The sequence below is a fragment of the Sminthopsis crassicaudata genome, chromosome 6 (assembly GCF_048593235.1).
Source record: "Sminthopsis crassicaudata isolate SCR6 chromosome 6, ASM4859323v1, whole genome shotgun sequence".
In the NCBI taxonomy this organism is placed as follows: Eukaryota; Metazoa; Chordata; class Mammalia; order Dasyuromorphia; family Dasyuridae; genus Sminthopsis; species Sminthopsis crassicaudata.
Window position 1 is genome coordinate 113,171,505 of NC_133622.1, and position 27,083 is coordinate 113,198,587.

A 27,083-nucleotide genomic window follows, 5' to 3' on the forward strand; every position below is an offset into this window, starting at 1 on the left:
CAGCTATGTAATTTTGTGACTCATTCACAGCATGGGGTTTCGGTGGTTGTTTCTGACAGCGATGTTTTCAGAATCTGTACTGAAGTAACAAAAAGGAATAGTTTACAAAATGACCCCCTTTGTTCTCGTTCCCTTTGAATTGACAATTGCCACACTTTTTTATGGAGTGAAAGAAATGGAAAGGAAACCCAAAGGTCAGTCAGACCAGTTTGTGGTTGTTACCCACTTGACTTAACTTGTGGTTACTATGCCAATGATTGATTTCCACTAATTAAATGGCTGATACATATGAACCAATGTCTTTATTTGCACGTGTGCTGAGGGGCATAGCGCGGATCTGAACACGTGCTTATCAAATACTACTCATTTGTGCAACACATTCAAGGGCTGCCATCTCTCCGTACTCTTGACAGCTCACCTAACAGACCTTTTTTTAATTTCCTCCTTTGCAAATGGAAACAGACTGGACAAGTTCATGTGATGTAAATGACGTCAACCTACATTCGGTCCCGTGATAGAGAGACAACCTTCTCAACTCTACCCTACTCCTCCCCTCTGCCACAAAAACAGACTAATCTCGCGAGAGGCTGCGCGCTCAGCGCCAGTGAGGACCTGGAGTTTTTTCTACCCAGTAATAGGGAGTGTGTGGCAGAGAGCTGATTTGCGCGTTTATTCTCTGTGCACTCATCTGCTTGATGCACACTTAAATACCAATATTCCTTAGGGGAGGGAAGAGGTGGAAATGTATAATCTGCACCTTTAAGGGGAGTAGACGGGCCAGGAGACTGGAGTCCCTAGGGCTCGCGGAACGCGGGAGAACAACTTCCTGACTGGGGCGTGGGAGCCACCCCTGCGCTGCATCGTAGCTGCTGCAACCACATCACTTCTGCAACGGAGGCCGCTTCTGAACAATTTAAAGCCTCAGCTCCGAGGTGGAAAGCTGGGTTGTAAAACGTCCCGACTGGGTTCGCACGCAAGCACTAATGTAGTTGAGCTTGTCCCCACCCCCGCCTCCCACACGGGAAGATCCTGCGGGAAATTGGCCATACTATAGTCAGACTCCGAATGCGCACGAGAAAAACGAGCGGGGGAGAGCGGCGGGCCTCAATCTGCTCCCCAAGGAGTTTAGTTCCGAGAGTCTGACCGCGAAAGGGCGTTTTAAAGCGCTCGGCCAAGCTGTGGATCCATTCTTTTGTCTCCTGCAGACGATCCACACCTCCGCCTGGGGCCTTCCTAGAGCTAAAGGGGTAACTGGACACTTTCTTCAGTAACCTTTGCCCTGCCCTTCCCTTCTCCGATTTCGAACCCTGTCCCCTTTTTCCCGTGGGGCGTGTGTGTGCGTGTTTTGGGGTATTCTAGGCCATCATTGCAGAGTCTGTTCCTCAGTACCTTTACTTACTTCCTGTCCTCCCCACAGCAGTTCAAATTGTGAGAGCCAGCCGTCTCTTAATCTGTTTGCAGTCTACCTGAGTCTACCCCTCCCCCCAGCGCGCGCGCACATACACACAGAGATATTGCGAACTGAAAGAGAATTGTGTCACTAGAGGGAGGTATGAGACAGAAATGGAGGGGGGGGGGGGGAGAGAGAGCAGGGTTGGGGCGGGTGGCCCCGCAGTAGCTCGAGGAGGAGCTGGGGGAAATAGCAGGGACGCTGAGACTTCTGAGCGGAACTGTGCTCGTCCCACTGCTGCCCACCCCGGGTGTCCTGCGCGCCCGGGGCTGTGTCTCCCCATTCCCAGGGAGCTGCCCGGCGGCTGTCACTGGCAGAGCCGGGAAGGAGAGGGGAAGCCGCGCAAAAGAGCCGAGCTCCCACTCCTGCGCTCCTTCGCGCACGCCCACCCACTGGAGTATAGAGACAGAGGCTACTGACAGCTGCAACTGGACTGGAGTTCTCTCCTTCAGGCTTCTCTTCTTTCCCCTGCCCCCTCCCCACTCCACTCCACCTCTCCACCCTTGCACTCCTTCCTCTCTGCCTTTATTCCTTCTAGTTCCCAGTTCCTATCTTTTCGCCACTGCTTGCCTCCTGCCCTTGGCTGGCTGAGTTTTTCCTCTCTCCAACCCGCCCTCTCCCATTTCCATCCTCACCCAGCCTCCCCAGTCCAAATTCCTGGCACCTTTTCTATAATACTTCCCCCCCCTCCTCCAATTGAGGAGTGGGGGTGGGAGAAAGGGAGGGTGGAGCGTCCAGAGCCGGAGAAGAGAAAGAAGGAAGGAGGATTGTACGATTGTGAAGAGGGGACCCCACGCCACCCTTTCTTTCCTATTCCACCCTTTCTACCTTCTCTCCCCTTACCCCGCCCCAGTCCCCAATCCGGCCACTTTCGGGCTAGAAAAGTGAAGGAAGACGACTGGGGCCCAGTCCCAGGCAAACAGCACAGCCCGTCCCGTCTTATCCTCCTCCCTCTTCGACAGGAGGCAGCGCAGACAGACCTATGATGGCTTCAACGACAACCTGCACCAGGTTCACCGATGAGTATCAGCTTTTCGAGGAGCTTGGAAAGTAAGCGTCCTTGCCTGGCATCTGCTGGTCCCCTTTCCTTCGGAGGGCTAGTCGAGTTACCCCGATCAAGAGGTCCTTACCTTTAAGAGGTCGTGGGAGTTTAGAAAGAGGGAGGGAAGTGGTGGGGAAGCCTGGCTTGACCGCCGGGCAAAAGTGCTGATCCTTAAATTGGGGGTGGGGGGTAGAAAGAGAAGACCATCAGGCCGTAGCCAAATCTGATAATCCCACCCATCTTCTTTCCCTACTCCCATTTGTGCAAGAGAGCCTCCTAGCAATTTTAGCTGTCATCCTTTGGAATGTGTATATGCTTGTGAAAGACAGGAAATGAGAACCCAGTAAAATGCAACATGGAGCATGTTTTCTGTAAATAGAGATCCCTTCAGGGTTTACCGGCGAGTCTTTTTGGTATGAGAACCTCCCTGGCACAGACGGTGCCATATTTATTGATGCTGAAAGTTCAAATTGGCGTTCAGTTTATTTTGCATTTAATAGTTCTGTCAGAAGAAATAGCAACTCAGTGAAACATACATACCTATGTGCCAACCCCCTACAAATTTCAGCTATTTTAGAGAGGGAAAACTTTCTGGGATTGATTGTCATCATTTTCCCGAGGGTATATATAGACAGTCTCTACTAGGAGGATTTATTTAAATATGCAAGGAGGAAAAACGCCCTGGAAAGGGGAGAGTCCTTGTTTTGTGTGTCTCTGAGTGTGCTTTTAAAATTATATATAGATATCCTGGCAAAAATACTTGACAATTTTAAGATAGAGGAGGGAAGAAGACCTAAATGAGGGAACTCATTATAAAGAATTCTAAGGTAGAGACTCAGCCACTGTGCTTGTTCTTATCTATATATTTTGATCTATTACTTGGAGGTGTATGTGCATATATGTTTGGTAACTGATGAAAGCAAATAAAAGGAGATGTAAATTTCACTGTGTAAGTGTATTTATTCAATATGATACTCTTACACTGAGTGGTGTTGCACATACATATATATATACACACATATATGTATATATACATACATACATATATGTATACATACACACACATACCATGGAAATTTGTTGGAAAAGGCAGTTTAATTAAAAGCCTTTTTTTAAAACCAAGACATAAAGAAATCATCATGCCTGAATTCATTAACCCACACAAATATGCTCAATATTTATATTTCACTGAGAACAATTATCATATTTAAAGAGTTGGAGATACTCTCAATATTTTTCCCCTAACAAAATAAATGGGCAGCAGATTTTGGCTCTTTTTTTTCAACTCTTGTTAGTTTTCTCTGGGCATTTGGTGCTGCTATGTGAGCAGATATTGTAAAATGTGTTCAAATTCCTTGTGCAAACAAGATCCATTATAATTGGCAATCCCTTTTATTTTGTTGTCTAATGATATGGTACTTTCCCTGTTAAATTCTAATCACTATTATATTCTTGAAAATTAAGAAAAAGCTAGGTTGCCATTTGGAAAGATTCTTTTTGGGGCTACACTTTTTAGTATTTGGAAAGTCACTAAAATCACTGAAAGCACTCAAGTATATTAGATCTGGTTTATTGAAGTATCAGGGCCTGGTTATAGTGATACCTTGCTGATTCTTGGTTTTCAGGGGGGCATTCTCAGTGGTGAGAAGATGCATGAAAATTCCTACAGGACAAGAATATGCTGCCAAAATTATCAACACCAAAAAGCTTTCTGCTAGGGGTGGGTATTTTCAATTAATTTTTTTCAGTGTTTTTTAAAAATTTGTTTTAATTGACCTGATTTGTATGTAAACATGCTGTAGTTACAGTAGAATTAGACTCTAAAGGTTTAATATATTTATAAGCATTTCCTCTCCCTAAAGAAGTATTTACTTATTTTTAAAAATAATTGGAAATATTAAGCCAGTTATGGTTGACCTGTTTAATACTATGGTGAGTTCAAATTCTTGTGGTTGGTATCATCCCATATTTAGAGAGTATGGGTATAATGGAGCTATTCTGAAGAAAATAAATACCACTATGAGGATTTTTCCCTTTAGCTCTAGTGTAAAATAACTTTTAATACAGGCCTGGGATCAAAAAAAAAAAAAAATCACATGATTCTCATGGTCCATTTTGCTTTTGAGGAGAAAACATAGGCCATAGCTTAGTTGAATGTTTTATTGTAATTAGATTTTAACTTAACTCAGCAAGTCATATTTAACAATGGCCTTGAGAAAAAACATGATAAAACAAAATTTTTTACTGTAATAGGCTAAGCAAGGTTTTAATGTTTGTTTTTTTTTTAATATTCACTGAAGGACTATATTTTTTTCCTAAGACATGAATGTTTATAGAATTTTAGTACAAGCCATCCATTGTTTGTAAGCAAATAGATATTTTATAGACATACTCAAACATAACTGGTAATTTATTATCAAGGGACTAATAGACCTCATGGTGATCTTGTTTGTTCAATAGCACAGGAATGCTAGCATATTTTTACTGAAATATTAGGCATTGCAAATTATGGCACATGTTTCTACAATATTTTTGTGTGACTTTAGGGTCTGTTGAAATTAGGAGTGTCAGTATTAGGGAGTAGAACTATCTTTGTGGACTGGGCAATTTGAAAGTGAGTATGAGAAAAACATCTCTCAAAGGCATAGTTTACCCATTTTGTCATGAGTTGGAATGTTACTACCACTTAATAGGTAGGTAACTTCATGTGACTGGTTGTCAACTCAACTATGATAGGAAAGTTTTTCTTCACTATGTTGATAAGGAATTCTACATTTTAAATTTGCTTAGTACTTAAGAAGTTGGCAGTTGGGATCATTTTAAATGGTCCCCCCCCCCCAATCATTCTACCCAGCACTCAGCTAACTGTGATTCTAAGGAGCATCCACACTCAGAATGTCAGCACACAATAGAATCTGTTAAATCACTGGGCAATATGAGACAGGAATAGAAGGTTAAATATATTCAGATATACTTTTTTTTCCCCTTATAGTTTTAAGACTAATGAAAAATGGTGGATAAATCTGTTAGATTTTAAAAAAATAATAGGAATGAGTAACTCAGAAGATCTTCAAGTTCATCTCTCTTCCCCACATTTATAAAGGGGATACTTAGGGATACTCAAATCTATTTAGACATCAATAATATATAAAGAAAGTATTATACCAGAAAATCCTTCTAAATTTATGAAGTTTCTTTATAAATTGAATCAGAATTATTGATTGTGGGTATTAGGAGTAAATTATTCAACCCACTCCAGGGTTTTCATCCTTCACAGATAGTTTTCTTCTTCCTGCTTATAGGCCAGTAATCATATGATTCTGTCATGGAATGTACTCCTCCCTCTCTGTCAAGGCAGATTCTTCCTCATAAGACCTCAACTTGTCCAGCCTATTAACCTTCTTGGGAGCTTCTCATTCTCATAGTTACTCATAGTAAAAAACAAAGAAAGCAACAACCATCCCAAACCCCACAAAAAACATTGAAACAGGATTAAGAAGCCCTTAATTCTAATCTTGGACTTAGTGTACCAGCTGTTTAACTCTCTTTCCTTAGTTTTCTCACTTGAAAAACTGATAAGAGTATCCTTTTTTCCTGCTTCACAAGAGAATTACATGAGATTTTATAGACACACACACATACATGCAGATATATGTATATATGTGTATACAGCTATATGAAAAGTTTTGGCTGATATAAAATTAAAGTATAATAGTGTTATTATGGTTATTGGTTATATAGTTATTATTAATTATAATTATTGTGATGATTATTATGGCCAGAATCAGAGGTGATATTTGTGTATATATTTATTGTCTTTATCTTAAATAATAAGCTCCATACTGGGAAGACTTATGCTCTTTGTATCCTTCACAACTCCCCACAGATTTTAAATGATGTTGGCTATGGTTCATTAAATAGGTCTCTGAAATGACTATTGAATACCCATGGGGGTGTAATTTACTTGAAAAGACGGACTTTTGAAACAGGTGGGAGAATCAATCTTAGTGAAGTCTGTAAAATGTGCTTTAAAAAAAATCTTGTTTGTCTTTAAAAAATCTTGTTTGTCTTTGAAATAGTTTCCATGAAATAGTTTCCAGTTAATTGATAGGATACAGATAGATCTAAAGATGTGTTTCTGTTTTAAATTTTGCTTTTGAAATTTATTATAGCTAAAGGGAGCAGTGGTATGGGGCAGTAGAGAGAACTTTAAATTTAGTCAGAGATCCAGGTTCCATTCCTGCCTCACATGCTTTGCCTATGTAATCCTGTTAAATCACTTAACATTTTTTTTTTTAGCTTTCTTTTCTTCATCTATTAAATTAGTAGATTGTACTGGATAGTCTCTAAAATCCCTTTTTACTTTAAATCAGTGATCTATAATCCCATGATTTGTGGTCTTAACCTCCCCCCCTCCCCCAAACAAACAAACAAAAAAACCCCAACAATACAAAACTCCAGTCATTTTCAGGTAATGTTATCTTTTCCACTCTGTGATATTTTGTTCATCTCCTCACCCCTCAAGCTTTTTTTTTTTTTCTTGTGTTATTTGAAATACTTTGCTTTTGTGAATCTAAGTCTTAGGCTTATTATTATTATTATTATTATTTTTAAGATCAGTGGAAGAATGCAAGATATACCACTGCAACTGAAAATGAAAATTCTTTATTGTCAGTAAATTGAACCAAAAGGACAGAAAGAGGCAGACGGGGGAGGGGTGGGGTGAGGTATTGAGGAAGCTGGCAAAGTTCCTGCACATATTTCCAAATGCAGCTGCACCATCACCCAGGCAAAATTCTCTGAACTTAATTTTTTAGCAGGACTGTAAAGATTTTTATCTGATCTTTACACTTCTTTTCAGCTATTAGTCTTGCTTACCATATATTTGGAGACTCTTAGTGTATCAAAGGCATTATTTTGCTATTATGTTAAAATGCACATTGGTAATGCACTGATTATACAGTATGGAGGCAGTAAATAATTGCCCTTATCATACTTAAGTTGGCTGTTTTGAAACAAACAAACAAAAAAGTACTTAAAATATATAGAATAGTGTAAAATATATCTGCCTTCAAAAGGCTCTTTTTAATTTTATATAATTAATGTTTAGAGATTGAGTGAAAGTAGGATTTTAGTTTATATAAGCAGACATGTTAAGGAGAAACCATATTTATTATCTTACTATAAAAATTAAATTAATGATGAAATTTGATATTTACAAAAGGCTTTGTAAATATCTTTTATAGACATTAGCTCATTTGATCCTTTAACTTGTACAATTAGGTATATTAGGTAATATCCCCATTTTCCCCATTAAGAAACTAATTTTTTTCTTTATTAAAGATTTTTATTTTTCAAAACTTATGCATGGATAATTCTTCAACATTAATCCTTGCAAAATCTTATGTTCTAATTTTTTACCCTCTTCTTCTATCCCCTCCCCTAGATGACAGTTAGTCCTGTTTGTTAAACATGCTAGAAGAATATGTTAAATCCTATATATGCAAACATATTTGTACAATGATCTTGCTGCACAAGAAAGATCAGAGCAATAAGGAATGAAAATGAATAAGAAAACAAAATATAAATGAATAACAATGAAAAGAGTGAGAGTATTATATTATGATCCACACTCAGTTCCTGTAGTTCTTTCTCTAGGTGTAGATGGCTCTCTTCATCATGAGATCATTGAAACTGGCCTTAATTATCTCATTGTTGGAAAGACTCACATCCATCAGAATTAATCATCATATAATATTGTTGTTGCATGTACAGTAATCTCCTCCTTCTGCTCATTTCACTTGGCATCAGTTCATGTAAGTCTCTCCAGGCCTTTCTGAAATCATCCTGCTGGTTGTTTCTTACAGAACAATAATATTCCATTACATTCATATACCATAACTTATTCAGCCATTCTCCAACTGATGGGCATCCACAGAGTTTCCAGTTTCTTGCCACTACAAAAAGGACTGCCCACAAACATTTTTGCACATGCGGATCTCTTTCTCTTCTTTAAGATTTTTTTGGGATATAAGCCCAATAGAAACACTGCTGGATCAAAGAGTTTGTACAATTTAATAACTCTTTGGGCACAGTTCCAATCCAGAATGGTTGGATCCCTTCTCAAAGAAACTATTTCTTAAAAGGTTAGGTAATGTGCTTCTGGTCATATGTAAACATCAGTGGTAAGATTCAAACATTTCTTTCTATACTCTATGTCCAATGTACTTTCCATTATACTACCTTTTCTCTTATTTTAAATATATTGCCAGTGTTATCATTATACATGATGGAAAATGTTGTTAACTCATCTAGGTTCTATATAAAGCTTGCAATGACCCTTCAAAATCAAAGACAGTATAAATTTATATAGCACAATTTGTTACAAGTATATTCATCTTTTTACTCAATGCTAAAGCTTGTCTATTTCTCTATGTTTGAAAAAAATAATATATGGCAAAGTCGCTTGGAAGAATGGTGTTAACATTATTTTTCATTATAGAAGCTAAGTATATTTACTAATACTTGAAATAAACGTCATTAGGTGGAGCCAAGATGGTAGAGAACACACACACATCATTCTAAGCTTCCCTTCTACCCTCACTACTAATTATCAAATTTAGCCTCAGAAATAGTGCTTGACTAGAAAAATCCATGAATATTGGGAGTACAACAAATTACCAGTTGAATATAAGATTTCCAGAAAAGGTTTATCTTGATTGGGGGGAGCAAGCCAACCTAGGGGCTTTTGCCAGGGGCAGTCACAATTCTGCACAGCAGGGGGGCTCTGCCCAGGGCAGCCACAAATCTGCACAACAGGAGGGCTGTTCCTGGGGCAATAGAACTTCTATAGGTCAGGGTAGAGACATTTCCTGTACAGGGCTCTTCCTAGGGCAACTGCTGATTCCCACAGTGGGGTTCAGCCTGGGGCAGTGACACTAACTGCTCAGCCTAGTCCCAGGGCAGTTCATAACCTGCATAGCAGGGCTCTTCCCAGAGTGCGTCTGCAGCACGGCCCTGCTTCCCAGGGCAGAGACACTTACAGTTCGGAGATCTTCATAGGGTACTTCCACAGCTCTTAACAGCCCGTTTATAGAATAGCTACTTTCCATATATCTATCCCTGCTCTTCAGAGGAAGCTGGTAACCCTCTTGCCCTGAAGGCAGACCCTACAGACTTTAAAAAAAAAGTAAAAAAGCCAAGCATATGCTACCAAAGATAGCTTCTATACAGAAAGAGAGCAAGTTTTCAACCCTGAGGAGAGTAATAGCAGACAGTTTCCAGACAAAACCCCAAAGGAGGCTCTCCTAGAAGAAATTACAAAAACATATTAAAAGAGAGGTAGAAGAAAAATGGGGAAAGGAAAGAGAAGTTATGCAAGAGAGTACAGAAAAGTCATATAACTCAAAGAAAAATTTGATAAAGTGGAAAAAGAAACAACTTCCTGAAATGTGAATGGGAAAAGGTAAAGAACTCCCAGGGAAACAGAATTTGTGAATTGGAAAAGATAAAGAACTGCCAGGTCAGTAGGATTTGTGAATTGGAAAAGATAAAGAACTCCCAGAAAAATAGGATTTGTGAATTAGAAAAAGAAAATAACTCAGTTAAAAATTTTTTTAATTAAATGGAAAAAATTTCCACAGATCAAAGCAATTCATTTAAAAATTCAATTGGACATCTACAAAAAGAAGTAAAAAAAAAGCTAATGAAGGAAATAACTCATTAAAAATCAGAATTGAACAAATGGTAATGATTCATCAAGACATCAAGAATCAGTCAAGCAAAACCAAAAAAAAAAAAATGTTAAATATCTACTTGGAAAAACAACACACTTGGAAAATAAATCTAGAAAAGATAATCTAAGGATTATTGGACTTCCTGAAAATTATGATTAAAGAAAGAGCCTAGATACTATTTTACAGGAAATCTTCAAAGAGAACTGCCCAGATGTAATAGAATTGGAAGGTAAAATAGGCATTGGAAGTATTCATCAAACATCTTCTGAAAAAGACCCTAAAATAAAAACTTGACGGAATATTATGGCTAAATTTCAGAACTATTAGACTAAGGAAAAACTATTACAAGAAGTGAGAAAAAAACAAACAAGCAATTCATACACCAAGGAGCCACAATAAGGATCACCCAGGACCTAGCTGCTTCCACATTAAAGGATCTAAGGGCCTGGAATCTGTTATTCCAAAAGGCAAAAGAACTTGGATTGTAGCCAAGCATAAACTACCCAGGTAAGCTGAGCATTTTCTTCCAGGAATAAGATGAATTTATTGAAACAGGTGAATTTCATTTGTTTTTAATGAAAAAAAGAACTAAACAAAAAAACTTAACCTCCAACTATAGGACTCAAGAGAAGTAGAAAAAGGTAAAAAGAACTCTTGAGAACTGTATTTCTGTTATGGACATATATAAACAATGCATGTATAATTTGATTTTACGAATATAATATTTAAAAAAAGGAAATAGAAATGGAAAGAGGATTGTATCAGAAAAAGGGAAAAGGGGAGATAAAAAAAAGGGAAACCATATCCCACAGAAAGGCAAAGAAAACCTATCATATCTGAGGGAATTTAGAGAGAGAGAGGAACATTTTGTGAATCTCCCCAATGAATATTGATGCTAAAATCTTAAATAAACCATTAGCAAAAAGAGTACAGAAAATCATCCCTAGGATAATACACCATGACAACACTAGAGAGCAGAAGTAAATGGTAATTGTAGCATCTATTAAAAACCATCAGTAAGCATCATATGTAATCGTGATAAACTGAAACCATTCCCAGTAAGATTAGGAGTGAAACAAGGTTGCCCACTATCACCATTACTATTCAATATTGTGTTAGAAATGCTAGCTTCAGCAATAAGAGTTGAGAAAGAGATGAAAGGAATTAAGAGTATGTAATGAAGAAACCAAATTATCACTCTTTGATGATGGAATGATGGTATATTTAGAGAACCCCAGAGACTCTACAAAAAAGCTATTAGAAATAATCCATACCTTCGGCAAATTTGAAGGATACAAAATAAACACACATAAGTCATCAGCATTCTTATATATCACTAACAAAATCCAACAGTTAAGGTACAAAGAGAAATTCCATTTAAAGTAATTACTGATAGTATAAAATATTTGTGAATCTATCTGCCAAGGGAAAGTTCAGGAACTATATGAGGAAAACTACAAAATATTTTCCACACAAATAAAGCCAAATCTAACCAATTGGAAAAATATTAAGTGCTCTTAGGTAGGTTGAGCAAATGTAATAAAGAGGACAATACTCCCTAAACTAATCTGTTTATTTAGTGCTATACCAATCAGACTCCCAATAAACTATTTCAATTACTTAGAAAAAATAACAACAAAATTCATCTGGAAGACCAAAAGGTCAAGACTTTCAAGGGAACTAATGGGAAAAAAAATGCAATGAAGGTGGCTTAGCTGTACCAGATCTAAAATTATATTATAAAGCAGTGGTTACCAAAACCATTTGGTATTGGCTAAGAAATAGACTAGTTGATCAATGGAATAGGTTAGGTTCAAAGGACGAAACAGTCCAGAACTTTAATAATTTAGTATTTGACAAACCTAAAGACCCCAGCTTTTGGGATAAGAATTCACTTTTTAATAAAAACTGCTGGGAAAATTTGAAATTAGTATGGCAGAAACTAGGCATTGATCCATACTTAACACTGTACACCAAGATAAGGTCAAAATGGGTTTATGACCTAGACATAAAGAATGAGATTATAAATAAATGAGAAGAACATACCTCTTAGACTTGTGGAGGAGGAGGGAATTTGTGACCAAAAAGAATTAGGGATCAATATTGATCACAAAGTAAAAAATTTTGATTATAACAAATTCAAAATATATTATAAAATTATAAAAAATTCAAAAACAAATAAAACTAATGCAGACAAGATTAGAAGGAAAGCAATAAACTGGGGAAACATTTTTACAGTTAAAGGTTCTGATAAAGGCCTCATTTCCAAAATATATACAGAATTGACTCTAATTTATAAGAAATCAAGCCATTCTCCACTTGATAAATGGTCAAAGGATATGAACAGCAATTTTCAGATGAAGAAATTGCAACTGTTTCTAGCCATATCAAAAGATGCTCCAAGTCATTATTAATTAGAGAAATGCAAATTAAGACAACTCTGAGATACCACTACATACCTGTCAGATTGGCGAGGATGACAAGAAAAGATAATGCTGAATGTTGGAGGGAATGTGGGAAAACTGGGACACTGATTGATACATTGTTGGTGGAATTGTGCAGCCATTCTGGAGAGCGATTTGGAATTTTGCTCAAAAAGTTATCAAATTGTTCATACTCTTTGATCCAGCAGTGTTACTACTGGGCTTACATCCTTAAGAGATCTTAAAGAAGGGAAAGGGATCTACCCACATGTGCAAAAATGTTTGTGGCAGCCCTCTTTGTAGTGGCCAGAAACTGGAAACTGAGTGAATGCCCATCAATTGGAGAATGGCTGAATAAATTGTGGTATATGAATATTATGGAATATTGTTATTCTGTAAGAAATGACTAGCAGAATGATTTCAGAAAGGTCTGGAGAGACTTACATGAACTGATGCCAAGTGAAATGAGTAGGACCATGAGATCATTATATCTTCAACAGCAATACTATATGATGATCAATTCTGATGGAACTGGCTCTCTTTAACAATGAGATGAACCAAATTTGTTCCATTTGTTCAATAATGAATAGAACCAGCTACACCCAGCGAAAGAACCCTGGGAAAGGAGTGTGAACCACTACATAGAATTCCCAATCCCTCTATTTTTGTCTGCCTGAATTTTTGATTTCCTTCACAGGTTAATTGTACATTGTTTCAAAGTCCAATTCTTCTTGTGCAGCAAAATAATTGTATGGATATGTATACATATATTGTATTTTATATATACTGTAACATATTTAACATATATTGGTCAACCTGTCATCTGGGGAAGAAAGGGAAAAATTGGAACAAAAGGTTTTGCAATTGTCAATACTGAAAAATTACCATGTATATATCTTGTAAATAAAAAGCTATAATAAAAGAAGAAAGAAATGTCATTAGTTTAAGTTTAGCAATTCTTACAAATATTCTATAGAGATATTGTAATTATGTCCCTTTTAGAGTTGACTTATATATATACAGAGACACAGCCTATGTATTTCAAAGCTAGAAGCTTCTTGTTCTTAATGCTCTTTTCCAGGTACATTAGTAACCCTTTTAGGTATGACAAAAAACTCATCTTGCTGGGATTTCTTGTCAGCTAATTACTCAGAAGCATTGCTGTAACTTCTTTACTCATTATTTCACTTGTGTAATAATGATAGTTAGGTTTTTATGTAAGTGAATCAAGTATTTTGCTAGCACATTTTAATAATTAACCAATTTAGATTTTTGTTAAATTTTTCCATATTTTCTGGAAACCTTTTTAATTTAGTTGTGCTTTCAGAGAAAATTTGTCAATAGTTTTTATTGACACATGAGGATTTTTTCATTCTTCACCCTTTTTCTCCACAGTTACAGGGTTGGGAAAGAGTGAGAGTTCTTTTAAATTAAAATTATATGTTGGCAGTTTGGTGCATTTTACCCCCATTTGATTATATTGTATATTCACTCTGATATTAGATGTAATTACTTGTTTCTTTCATTTTGATGAATTTTTATCTCTTCAATTTCTTGATAATAGTGTTTTTTATGAAAATAATTTTTGAATAAATGTTTTAATAATGCTTAAAACTGTAAAGAATTGAGAAAACAGTATTGATGGTCAGATTATTGGTAAATGCATAGATTTTTTGCTTATTACTTACAGTTAATGAAAAAGTAAAACATTAAATGAAGACTAAATATCAGTTACTTCAGTGAGAAATTAGTGATTAATATCAACATGTAACTAGTCACATGATTCACAATGTCAGAATCTGACATTTTGGCAAGCTTATTATTTTTGGACAGTGCTTTATTGATTTAGCTCTTTTGTTTTAAAAGTATGATTTAATAATGATCATTTATGAAAACTTTTATCACTCATAAGCATAAATTATCACTAAGTTCTTATTAGAATTATAAATCTTTTTTTTCACTTATTAGGAAGTTTTTTTTTTACTTCATTTTAGAATCTTCTTAATATCTACACAGCTAAAGTCTTCCAGCATATTCATTTTCTAATTCAGTTTATATTGTAGGCTCTCACTGGGACTTTGTATTTACATTGTGCCTCTCTAGCTATACTTATAATAGTACATTTCATATAATAGATGCTATGTGAACATTTGACCAATTGGCACTTTGGAAACTGCATTAATTCCCTCAGACCACTTGGGCATCATTCAGGAAGTTGTCCTGCAATGAATAAAACAAGGTACTAGCTACAGGTACAATATGGGACTTTGAATCTGAGGCAGGCTAAAGTAGTGAGATAATGAAATAGAGCACTGGGCTTAGAAGTTAGGAAGACTTGAATTCAAATACAGATTCAAATACTTGGTAGCTGTGTGACCCTCTGCGTAAGTCATTTAACCTTTGTCTCACTTTTCTATAGAGTGCAGGCTAGCTCTCTGGTGGGTTTCAGGGCCAGCCAGACTCAGGATAAATCAAAATCCTTGGTCTTTAGTGGGAGAAATGAAAGAGGCAGGCAAGCTGCCACCCGGCTTGCCAAAGATGTCTCCTGGACTCTCGAGTCCAGACTCACCAGCCTCTCTCCTTCTGGTCCTGCTGCAAAATGACTCTCCGGCCCCTCTCTCTCTCAGCTCTCCAATCCCTGCCTATGATTATCTTAACATCAAACATTCATAAGAAGAACCATTTATTCATACATATGCTAATAGAGTCATTGTCTCACATCTAATAGATCATTAGCCTTAAGTGCTCCATTGTCTGATTCAAGCACACCTTTTTCAGAGTTTCAGCCCTCTACACTTTTCCTCAACTACTAAATGTGGATAAAAATCCTTTAGGATTGTTGTGAGGATCAAGTGAGATATTTGTAAGGTTCTTAGTCCAATACCTAACACCTAGTAGAAGCTCTATACTTAGTATCTTCCCTTTCTTCTCCCGAACTCAAGAACATCAAAATCAGACAACTTTGAACTATTTTTAAAAAATGAAACAATTTGATAGAAAGGATATGATTGTGCAACAATATGATCTGAAGAAAATTTATTTAATGTATCTAAAAATGTATGATATTAATAAATCAACATTTATTGCAATAGAGAAATAGTTTCTGCAAAGACTCCTCAACAAATTGATTGGCCTCCACCCTGATCTTAAAAACAATAACAATAAGCAGGTAGGTATAATGTCAAAGGGCCGCAACTACTTTATAAGCTAAAAAATACCAAAAGATTTTTGAGGATGGATGTAAAGACCTCAAATTATAAGTACAGAGCCCCTCATCACTAGTAGTTTTTAGAATTCAGCAAACAGTATTAGAACTGGAATATTATTATCTCAGCCAAAATTGATTCCCACTACTTTAAAAAAAATGCCACTTATCTGAATGCTAATAACCTGTAATCTACTTAAAACAAATGGCTTTCAAAATAGAGAGACAAAAAGAAGAAATCAGTCATACTGTCTACTACTAGACCTTTCTTAGATACTCTTGGTGAAGCTACAGAAGAATTTATGTTATAGTACTTTTGTTCAATTACAAAAACAAATAAACAAAACCCAGTCATTTTCCACCTGAGCAATATCTGCTGAATGTTAAATACAAAAAGCACAATGATAGTATAATTACCTTTCTCAGGACTATTTCTATTTGAATTCTATTGAATCTATAGAAGATTTGGAACAATAATAATTATAAATAGTGGGGTGGGATATACTGTTAACATATTTTTCATATTTTTTCTGGAATTTCAAGTGAGAAGGGGATCATTATCAGCACAAAACCTGATGGACAGTAGCCCTATGATCTTGGGCAAATCACTTGCTCCCCCATCTAAGCCTCAGTTTTCTCATTGTCGAGTGGGAATAATAGTTCTTTTGGTCGTTATACGGAAAGTTTTTTTAAAAAATAATTTATAATCAATGTGAATTATAATAATTATGATTGTGAATGAAATGGATGTCCAGAGCTGTGTTTAAAAGGTGCTTCAAGTTGGCCCCCCCTTTTTTTTACCTGGAAGTATAATGTCCTTCCTCTGAGCTTCCATAGCACTGTCACTCTTATGAGAATTTCTATCATAAGCCTATCTTATCTCCCCAACTTGATCTGAAGTTTCTTGAAAGTGGGGATTATTTCTTGTTCATTTTTTGATCTCTCATAACACCTATTGCAGTGTCTTTCTCAGACTAAGGGCTTGACAGATATTTGCTGAATAAATAAATAAGGTCCAGATTCTGAGATTAGGAACTTTTAACATTTCAAAAATGGCATAATTAACTCTAATTCACCAATAATTGTGCCATTAGTGCACTAGAAAGGTAATTTTTTTTTTTACACGTATGAAATTCTTACCAAAAACTTTTAAGTGTTTGCTTAGTCTATCTAACTTGATTTTATGAAAAGATTTCTGGCCTTGATGCATAGATATCTGGGTTTGAGTCTGTTGTGATTGAAATAAGGTAAAACTGGGACAGCTAGGTGGCACAGTGGATAGAGCACCAGCCCTGAATTCAGGAGGACCTGAGTTTAAATCTGGTCTCAGACACTTAACACTTCCTAGCTGTGTGACCCTGGGCAAGTCACTTAACCCCAGCCTCAGGGGGAAAAAAAAAAAAGAAATAAGGTAAAACTGAAGTACAAAGCCCTCAACACAAGCAACTAATAGAAAAAGTGAATTTGCAATAAGGAGCTAAAACCCTGAATAAAAATACTGAAAAACTCTTTTTATGAACAAAAGAAGGAACATCTGCAGTTGTCCTCAAACTTTTTAAATAGGGGGCCAGTTCACTGTCCCTTAGACTGTTGTAGGGCTGGACTATAGTAAAAACAAAAACTCACACTCTGTCTCCGCCCCTCAGCCCATTTGCCATAACCGGGCAGGCCGCATAAACGTCCTTAGCGGGCGCATCAGCCTCCCGAGGGCTGTAGTTTGAGTACCCCTGATTCTAGAGGATAGTATCATAGATGGGGAAAGCAATGCAACTGGTTACAAAGTCAGAAACATTGTATATGTGAGGAACAACATGGTTGGGTTGTAAATTTGGAATGTGAAGCTAGTAACAGTCTCCCTTTCCCTTTTGTAACTATGGAAAGGCCATTGATGATGTCTACCTATGTGGCTACTTAGTGTCAAAGTGATGACAGATCAGACTTTCTTAAAGGACAGCCAGTGATGCAGAGGTAACCGACCAGATTCTTTGGCATCCCCCTAGATCCTTCAAGCACAACATATTTTCTTGATAGAAGAATAGAACAATTGATTAGCAAGAAAACTGAATTTCTAAACTTAACTCAGAGACAAATGAAACATGACAGGTACTTTCACAAAATGTTGGTAATGATACAAAGTGAAATCACTTACAAAATAGAATCAACTTGATATTCTCAGTTTTTCTCATTGTAAAAATGGGATTAATAATACTTGCCTTGTTTAAAGAGCGCTTCATAACATAAACTTTGGGGGGAAGGGTAGTGATTCACTTTTATGACCTATGTGACATTTAGCACCACTTCATGAATACATCACAGCTTTTGATGTCACAACCCAGTGTGGTTCTTTAATTGAACACTGTAGGCATTAATGAACACATCTATTATTTTTCAACGAGATAATCTTTCTTAGACATTCTAAGCAGGTGTCAAACTCCACCAATAAAATTCCCAGATAACAGCAAACCAAATTAAAATGTCAAAATATATAAGCATAACACAGCATTAAAAAAATTGGATTTTATGTAGTTTATTATATTCACTTGGATATATTTATAATGTAGCCTTTAAGTGATGTAGACTACGTTAAATACATAGAAATGCCCGTGGTCTTTTTCCAAAAAATTTGAGAGCAAGAAAGTCTAGAAATTTTACAAATAAAGCCTGCTTTGTGGTTTTCTCTCATGAGACCTTAAAACAGATACAGAATAAATGGGAAATCTGCTTTATTTGGCTTTTTTTTTTTTTTAAAGGAAAGTCATTGTAGTGCTCTATCATTCAATGTGGCATATTCTAGGAATAAGAGGTATTGTTTTGTAGAGTTGCTCTGTTAATAATGCTTTATTTTTAGAATACATTTAGTTATTTTGATAAAAGCCTCCTGGTCATCCTTCTTAGTGTTAAGTAGAGAGTAAATCCTTGATAATGGTAGTGGGAAAAATACTGGAAAACTAGACTTTAAACTAATATTTTTGGCAATTTATGTAAAATTTAGTTATTTTAAATCATATAACTTAAATAAAAGCAATTTTATTTTCTTTGGGATATATATATATATATATATATATATATATATATATATATATGTGTGTGTGTGTGTGTGTGTGTGTGTGTGTGTGTGTGTGTGCATGTCTGTGTATGTATACATGCCTTAAAAATTTCATTATTTTGTGTTTTAGTGGCAGTCTAGAATATGATTTTTCACATTTAAATGTTTCAGTTTGGATCAAGATACATATAATAAAAGACCAACAACTAGCATATAACAATCCACTTTTATATAATACCTTAATATTTGTAAAACTAGATGTTGTTCATTTGTTCCATCATGTTTAACTTTGTGACTTAATGGACCATAGTACGACAGGCCTTTCTATCTTCCATTATCTCCTGAAGTCTGTTCAAGCTCATGCTTATTAATCTATGACACTATAGCTCATCCTCTTCAATCTTCAATATTTGTCTTCAGTCTTTCCCAATATTAGGGTCCTTTACAGTGACTCTTGTCTTCTCATTATATGGCCAAAGTATTTAAGCTTCAGTGTTTATACTTCTAAACAATGTTGTTGGTTAGTAATTTTTCAGTTGTCTGACCATGATTTCATGGAATGGAATGTCATTTCCTTCTCCAATCATTTTATAAATGAAGAACTGAGACAAATAGGATTAAATTACTTGCCCAGGGTAATACAGCTAATAAGTTTCTGAGGCCAAATTTGTATTTAGGTCTTCCTATCTCCTGATCTGGTGTTCTATCTATCATACCACCTAGCTGCTTTTTTCAAGGAATATTACAAAATTATTTAAGTACTGACTGATTTCCTTACTGTTCAAGAGACTCTCAAAACTTTTCTTTAGCACCACAGTTTGAACTGGTCAATTCTATGGTGCTTAGCTTTCTTTATATCCCAACTGTCACGGTGACACATGACTATAGGAAAAATCGTAGCTTTGACTATATGGACCTTTGCTGGCAAAGTGATATCTCTACTTTTTAGTATCTGTCTGAATTTTCCATAGCTTTACTTCCAACAAGTAAATGTCTTTTAATTTCATGGCTGCAGAAACTGTCTGCAATTATCTCTGAGCCCAAGAAAATGAAATCCACTTCTCCCTGTACTTGCCAGGAAATGATGGGACCATGATCTTAGTTTTGTTTAGATTCAAGCTAGTTTTTAGTCTCCTCTTTCACCTTATTAAGAGATTTCTTAAGCCATCAGAGTGATGTTGTCTGTATACTCAGATTGTTGATATTATTTTCAACAACCTTAATTCCAGCTTTTGATTTATCCAGCCTGACATTATATGTGATGCATTTTACATAGCAGTTAAATAAGGTGAAAATATATAGCCTTGTGGTTTTTTTTCCAATTCCATGTGCAGTTTTTGATATTCATACAATTTTCTTAGAAGACAAATAATATGATCTGTTATTTCCCCACTTTTTTTTGAAGACTTGTCACATACTATTATGATCACATAATCCAGGGGTAGGAAACCTTTTTTCTGCCAAAGGCCATTTGGATATTTGTAAGCTATACAAAATTATCAACTTCTAGAACTCAAGCAGAGATCGTTATACCTAGTTTCCAGCTCGTCATTGTCTACAATTTGCCTTAGCAAATGAAAAGTCCGTAGTCCATAGTCCAGACATTCCCTATCTCTAACATAGAAAAAGGTTTTAATGTAGTCAAGGAAGTGAAAGTAGACTTTTTCTGGAACTCCATTGCTTTCCCCATAATCCAATTTTTAAATTTCTACTTCCACTACCTCTTTGAAAACCCATAAAAAAGAAAGACACCAGGACTCTAGGAGCAAGGATGCTTGGGGAAAAGTTTCACTGAAATTTTTCCTTCTTCCTCCCCACTACAGATCCTCCAAAGGAGTGAAGTAAATCAATATCCCTTTTTCCATTGAATGGCCTTCTTTCTGATAAAGAGAAAGGAGTGAGTTTATTTTTTAAATTACTTTGGTCTTCAAAAAGTGAAGTGATAGCTAAGAATTGCTGGTGGATTATCTGTTTTATTGAAGAGGAAACCTAGGCTCAGCTGTTAGGTGATTTTCTTAAGGCCAGATAACTAAAGAATATCCAAAGTAGGATTAAAATTCAAGTCTATCTGACTATAAGTCCAGCAATCTATGAAGTCATGCATAGCTTATAAAATTATTTCTTTGAGTGAAAAAAAAAGCCAGCAATTTATTTATTTTTTATTTATTTTTTTGCTCTGGAAAACTGAAAGAATATGGCTATTTCCTACTGAAGGGTGTTGGTTTTTTTTTTTTTTTTTTTGAAAGGGCTAATATGGTGTAGGTCTACTTACATATTTCAACTCAGTAATGAAGAGCTCCTTGCTATCAGGTGATTACTGAGTTAAGAAAACCTGAGGGAAGAAGAAAATAAGAAATCCTTTCCAGCTCTAAATTTGTAATCCGAGACAGTAATTGGGTTTTTATTTTGATATCTCTTTCCCTTTTCCATGTGCTCAATAAGCCATTCTTATAGTTCTTGTTACCTGGTGCTTTCTGTTTCTATTGTGATGGCTCTGCGTAACTTTTTAACAAATAGATTATTTTTCTTTTATTATGCTTACTTATACTAATAGTCAATAATTATTTCTAATTTGACTATAATAGGAAAAAAAATACAGGCACTAATTTATGTTTAAAAAGTGGAAATAGGGACTAGATAAGTTGTTGCCTTCTTTAAATTTCAAAGCCCAGGAGTTTTAAAAATGAATCCTTCAGGAGATTTTGTATTCTGTGTTTTCCAGGGAGCTAAACTGAAATTTAGTAGGGGGTAGATTTTTCTAGGTTTAACAACAGACAGAAATGATTTGATAATAGCAAGCTGGAGAAGCTTTTTCCTCTTAATGTACATGAATGCTTACTTAGCACTTCTCTGACAAAGTTTAAAAAAATGAGCTTCATTAAAAAACAAAAGAGTACATTGCATCTGTAGCATTCTCCATATGAGAATTTTGATGCATTCTTCAGTTAAGCCACAGATATTCCAGTAATTTAGGTAAAGGATATGCAGAGGTGAATGTACCCACTACTACAGTATATGCTATCTCTTAAGTGACATGTTGCAATTTTTTTTGCAGTGCCCATTACATCCCTGCTAGTGCTACAGAATCAAGAAGACATAACCTAACTGAACTACCAGAGGAAATTTAAGGAAATGAGTACAGTTACTTGAGGTAGGATTTAGCCAGGGCTCTGTCAGTAGCCATAAAACAGTTCTTTCTCTCATGACCCCTGTTATATTCAAGAGAAAGAAAACTCATTATCTTTCCTCCTAGTACATTGATTTTTTTGTTTATTTTTTTTTTTTTTGCTGAGGCAATTGGGGTTGTGACTTGCACACATCTAGGAAGTGTTAAGTGTCTAGGATCAGATTTGAACTCAGGTCCTCCTGACTTCAGGGCTGGTGCTCTATCCACTGTATCACCTAGCTGCCCCCTCAGTGTTATTCTTTCTGATGAAAATGAAAGATGATGAAGTTAGATTCCTGGCTTCTCCCTACAGAGAACTGAAATCAAGCATGACCACTGGAAGGAGATAAGAGAAAAGAGGGACCCTTCATCACAGAAGAGATACATCTTTATTTAACCATTTATTATAAAGTAATGGAATGGAATGGAACCTGTTTTATGTCACCGAACTCCATCAATGTAACTTGTCCATTCTTGAATGATAAAGTTTCCTATGTATAGTGTTACTGAAAATGTGGACATTCCTTTATGCCACTAGTATTTCTTGTTGCTAAGGTTGCCAATGGAAATATATGTACACACAGAGATAATACATATACACATAATTTAAAGAGAATGGTGGTTATGTCTTAAGAGAGTCCTTCCATTTAGTGTAGGGAGTTATACTGCTTTATTTACTTGGAGAAGCATGGAGTGCATCTCTTTATTACTGTGGGTTTTATTATGAACTAGCAAAGCTTGAAGCTGGTAATGAGGGTTGGTGCTGGAAGAAGGGTATGATATAATTTAGTAGAAATAGCATTACCGTGAAGTCCTCTGGGACCTGGTCTCCCATCGAGGCCCTCTTGTGTGACCTTGAGAGCATTATATCATTCTTAATTCCTTTTACTTTTGAAACAAAAAGCCATCTCTGAGGTCCTTTCAGTCTAAAAAAATTCTGTGATGAGTTGTTTCTGCCATTCCTATAAAATTGGCTAGACAGTAGAAATTTTCTATTTATTGCCTTAAATAGCAGATGAATTGAGGACCTCCTGAAATAAAGCTGGATTTTGTGCTGTGGCATGCCATTTCTCTGGCTTCCTGTGGAATTTATTAATTTGCCTTTGTTCTGTTTGCAATACATAGTACAGAATATTGAACTCTATGATAAATGTTTGCTATTGAAACAAAACTGACAATCCTAATGAATTTTTTTCTCTGATAAGTTTCTGATATGTAATGAACTATTTGGATATGAAAGATGTTTTACATTTTTTCTATAACAGTTTTCAATCATACTTCATCAATTAAACAATAATTGTATTTATTTAAAAAATTAGTTATTTACACTACTGACATGAAATTTGGCATAAAACTCAAAACCCTTTTAATTGGGGATAAAAGAGTTTTTCTGCTTAGAAGTGTAATTCCAAGTTCAACACGTTCCAAATGAAAATTCCATTAATATTAGCTGCTTACAGTTTGGACATTTTGTTTTCAATTTTTTGAATGTTGACTACTTTCAAATTTATTTTTATGGCATCTTATAACAATCTTCCACTTGAGATAATTAATAGATCTCTAAGAAATTTGAACTTTAAGAATATTAGCCTTTCAGCTAAAACCAGATATAGCACTCAACCTAAAAATAAAAACAAAGTATGGAAATTACATAAAATACTGATTATCTTTTGCCTGAACCTTGAACAAAGCTTTTAAGAAAAATTTGCCATCAAACATTGTGCCAGATACTTTTTTTTTTTTTTTTTAATTTGTCTACCTCCCCTTTTTCACATTTTCATGTTCATAAGTCAACTGGAAACATGAGGCAGAAAGGCCTTCCTGCACATTCCTTCTCTCTTGTGGGTTTTTCTGTTGGTATGTTTAAAATACTTTCAAACTAGTACTTATGGCAAGGATGGCTGGACTGGGGAGGAGAGAGTCACAAGCTGTATTTTACTCTCTGTAGATCTAATTTAGAGACAGTTGAATTATTTAATTACAGGACTACCCCAAAACCAAATTGGATGGGAGTTTGGGAAGTTAATCCTTGGATTTATTTAATCAGTTTTTCTTTTCACATTAAAAAAAAAAAAAAAGAAATACTCTTGATGAGGGATGAGGGTACCTATGAAGAGGTTAGACAGAAATGGGTGGGGTTCCTTATCTCCAAAGCACAAGTTCTGAGCAAAGAAATTCACTAAACCCACAAGCTATGGTAAAAAAGCTTTATTGTTAAAGAAACACCAAGAGGGATTCTCTTGGTGGGCATATCATTCTCAAGGAAGAAGTAATCTGCAAAAAGTCATCTTCTGAAGACCCATTTTATGTGGGTCTAAGGGAAATCTCAAGTAAATAAAAAATCTTTCAGGGTGAGGGAGGGGTTGTGACTTCCCCCAAGAAAGCTTATTTTTCTCTGAGAGGATGCAAGACCATTTAGTTTGTAGATCAAAGGAGACTTTTTTTTTTTTTTTTTTGGTGATTTTACATAATTTTACAAGGCTCACTCAGATCATACAACGTTCACACTCTTCATCTCCCCCCTCAAGCAATAAGCACAAATTCTTTTGGGAAAAGGGTTGAGGGTCTCAAGTCTTCCATAAGTACCTCCTCTGAAAGTGGTGGTAGAGTTGGCCCTAATTGGGGGGGGGGGTCGTGCTTGAAGGAAAGAAACGAGATTTGAAAACAGCAGTTGCAGCTGGATGTTGAGTTTGCCCATCAGTTGTCTCATGATCCCCAGGTCACAGAAGTTGAAAATTTGCAGCTTGAAGCCTAGAGGAAACAAATTTCACAAGAAATCTGAAAATGCAGGGGCCAAATATGAGCAAAAGGATAATAATTAGAAGAGGAGTTAGTATAGGGGCCAGTAGGGACCATATCCAGAAATTCCATCCCAAGGAAGACTGGGGAGGCATGAGAAATTGCATCCAGGCAGCTTTCTGTAAGATTCTCTCAATAAGTAGCTCCACTTTGAATTGTTAATATACATGCATTAAGAGGTGTTGACCAGAGCATAGACACATTGGCTAGAGGCAAGGAGATAATCTTAGGCCATTTAGTTATCTAAGAATTGTTAGCTAAAGTCAAGAGATACCTGGATCTCTCTAAGAGTATGCAGTTTCCTTGGCAAGCTGGTTGATTGTGGCTATTAGGTTGGAGAGAATGCTTTCATGTTTTAAGTAACCAACCCAGGGAATTAGCATCCCAGTCCCTTTCTTTAAGAACCACAAAACATTTTTCCAAAATCCCCACTTTTGTCTCCTCAGAGGGGTGGGGGCTATGTCTGTGGTGGTGGCTTTGTATACAGTGAAAAGAGTAATCAAGTAGCCTAGGGTACAGGACCTGTAGTGTTTGAAAGGAGTCAGGCACCGGGTAGAGAGAATCACAGGTGGGTCAAGGGTCCCAGTCAGAGACATTATGTTATGGGCCAGAACTCTGAACTTGAAACAAAAGATTCTTACAAGGTACTAAGTCAGTGGAATTGATAGAGACAATAGATATCTAATTTAGCATGATTCAGTATGATAGATTTAATTCTACAAGGAGATATGATAGGCCAGTGGAATTGAGGAAACAGTGGTTTAATCTAATTTAGCATTGATTTAATCCTACAACAAATAATGGTTTCCTAGTGATGTAATGATTGGTTTTATACTCATTGTGGAACATATAAGCTAGAAGCTCTCAGAGCAAGCGCACTTCTAGAAGCACCAAAAAAGATGAGTGCACTAGAAGCTCTTGCGACCTCAGCCAGGATTCAGTCCCCGAGATTCAGAAGCCAGAGAAGGCAGGCGGGAGCTCAAGCTCTCGGAACAAAGGCCAGATTGAAAAGCTCTCCAGAAAGCTGCCCAGCCCCAGGAAGGAGATAATAAAGGATCTAGAATATAAGAAAGCTAACCTGGCCACAGGAAAGGAGACAAGACTTGGAAAGAGACAACAAAGGATTTGGACTTTAATTCCTGGCTGCACTTAGGGTGATTACTGAACTGAAAGGAAGGCTGCCTCCAGAGACCACAAGAAAACCCCAACAAGAGAACATTACATATTAGAGAAGATTACAGCATTCCTCTTAACAGGCCCCTTAGAGATATTGGAGGGGAACGGATAACTCACTTTACCGAGTGATATTCCTTTGGTGCATAGTACCTGAAGTCAGATTTTGTAGCAGCCTCCTGGTCGCTAAGCCCCATGGATGAGTATAATCACATAGCATTCCATCAATTGGAATGTTAGTTTTTAGGAGATTATGGAGAAACTTTAAGGGAAGGGCCATAGAAGCATTATGAAGGAGTTTGCCAGGATAATCGCAAAATGGGTTCCCCACAGTTACCCTTTGGGAAGATGCATAATCATAAGTGCACCTGGCCCGTGACCCACCTGTGCAGCTGGTGCAAGTTGCCGAGGTGAAATTGTGGCATTCTTGAGAGAGGTCACACTCACTTGCACCCACAGTATTGGTGGTACAGGTCAGTGTCCCAACATCAGGGATATAAACCTGGCCATTATGGGAAACAGTGACAACCACTGTCTCTGTAGTGTGGTGATGTGTAGATATGAGATCCTTCCCATCTAGAAAGCAGGGGACAGTCAGGTCAGAGTAGTTCCCTTGGAGATTGCCTAATACAAAAGGGGTGGTGTCCAGGGAGGAGATAGTGATGTGGGAATGGGACCTTTGCAAAAAATGCATTAGGCTGCATCTGTGGACCACCCTGGGGGTGGTCATGGCACACCCAGCAATCCTGAATATCCCCATTCTTCGCAGAATTCCCTAGTCTGCCCAGGAAGTTGAAACCTTACTGGCGAAGGCCCACAGAGTAAAACCAGGAAAGCTGGAGAGAGAGCATCAGGAATAGAATCCTCAGGATGAAAAGGGAAGAAAATTGTAGGCAATTTTATCCTTCCTTCTCCAGAGGTTTCTCAGGATCTTTGCAGAAGAGAAAACTTCAGGTCCTCTATGGACTCACAGGAATACACTAGGACAATACATTCTGAAGGAGAGGTAACAGAAGCAGCATTTTTAATTCTAGAAATATGGG

The 27,083-nt window shown here is 36.6% G+C and overlaps 1 protein-coding gene across 8 annotated transcripts in view; it reads left to right on the forward strand.

Annotated features, from left to right (window-relative positions):
- Window positions 1-581: 581 nt before the first annotated feature.
- Window positions 582-27,083, forward strand: part of CAMK2D (calcium/calmodulin dependent protein kinase II delta) — a 345,760-nt gene continuing 319,258 nt past the window's right edge. For 4 of the 8 annotated variants that reach the window (XM_074273769.1, XM_074273770.1, XM_074273771.1 and 1 more), the window contains exons 1-2: window positions 1,633-2,500; window positions 4,118-4,212. In XM_074273769.1, the coding sequence (XP_074129870.1) occupies window positions 2,433-2,500; window positions 4,118-4,212 (163 nt within the window). In that variant the 5' untranslated portion in view covers window positions 1,633-2,432. Of the gene's footprint in view, window positions 1,248-1,626; window positions 2,501-4,117; window positions 4,213-27,083 lie in introns of those variants that run through there. The other 4 variants (XM_074273763.1, XM_074273768.1, XM_074273767.1 and 1 more) reach the window with 3 other exon arrangements.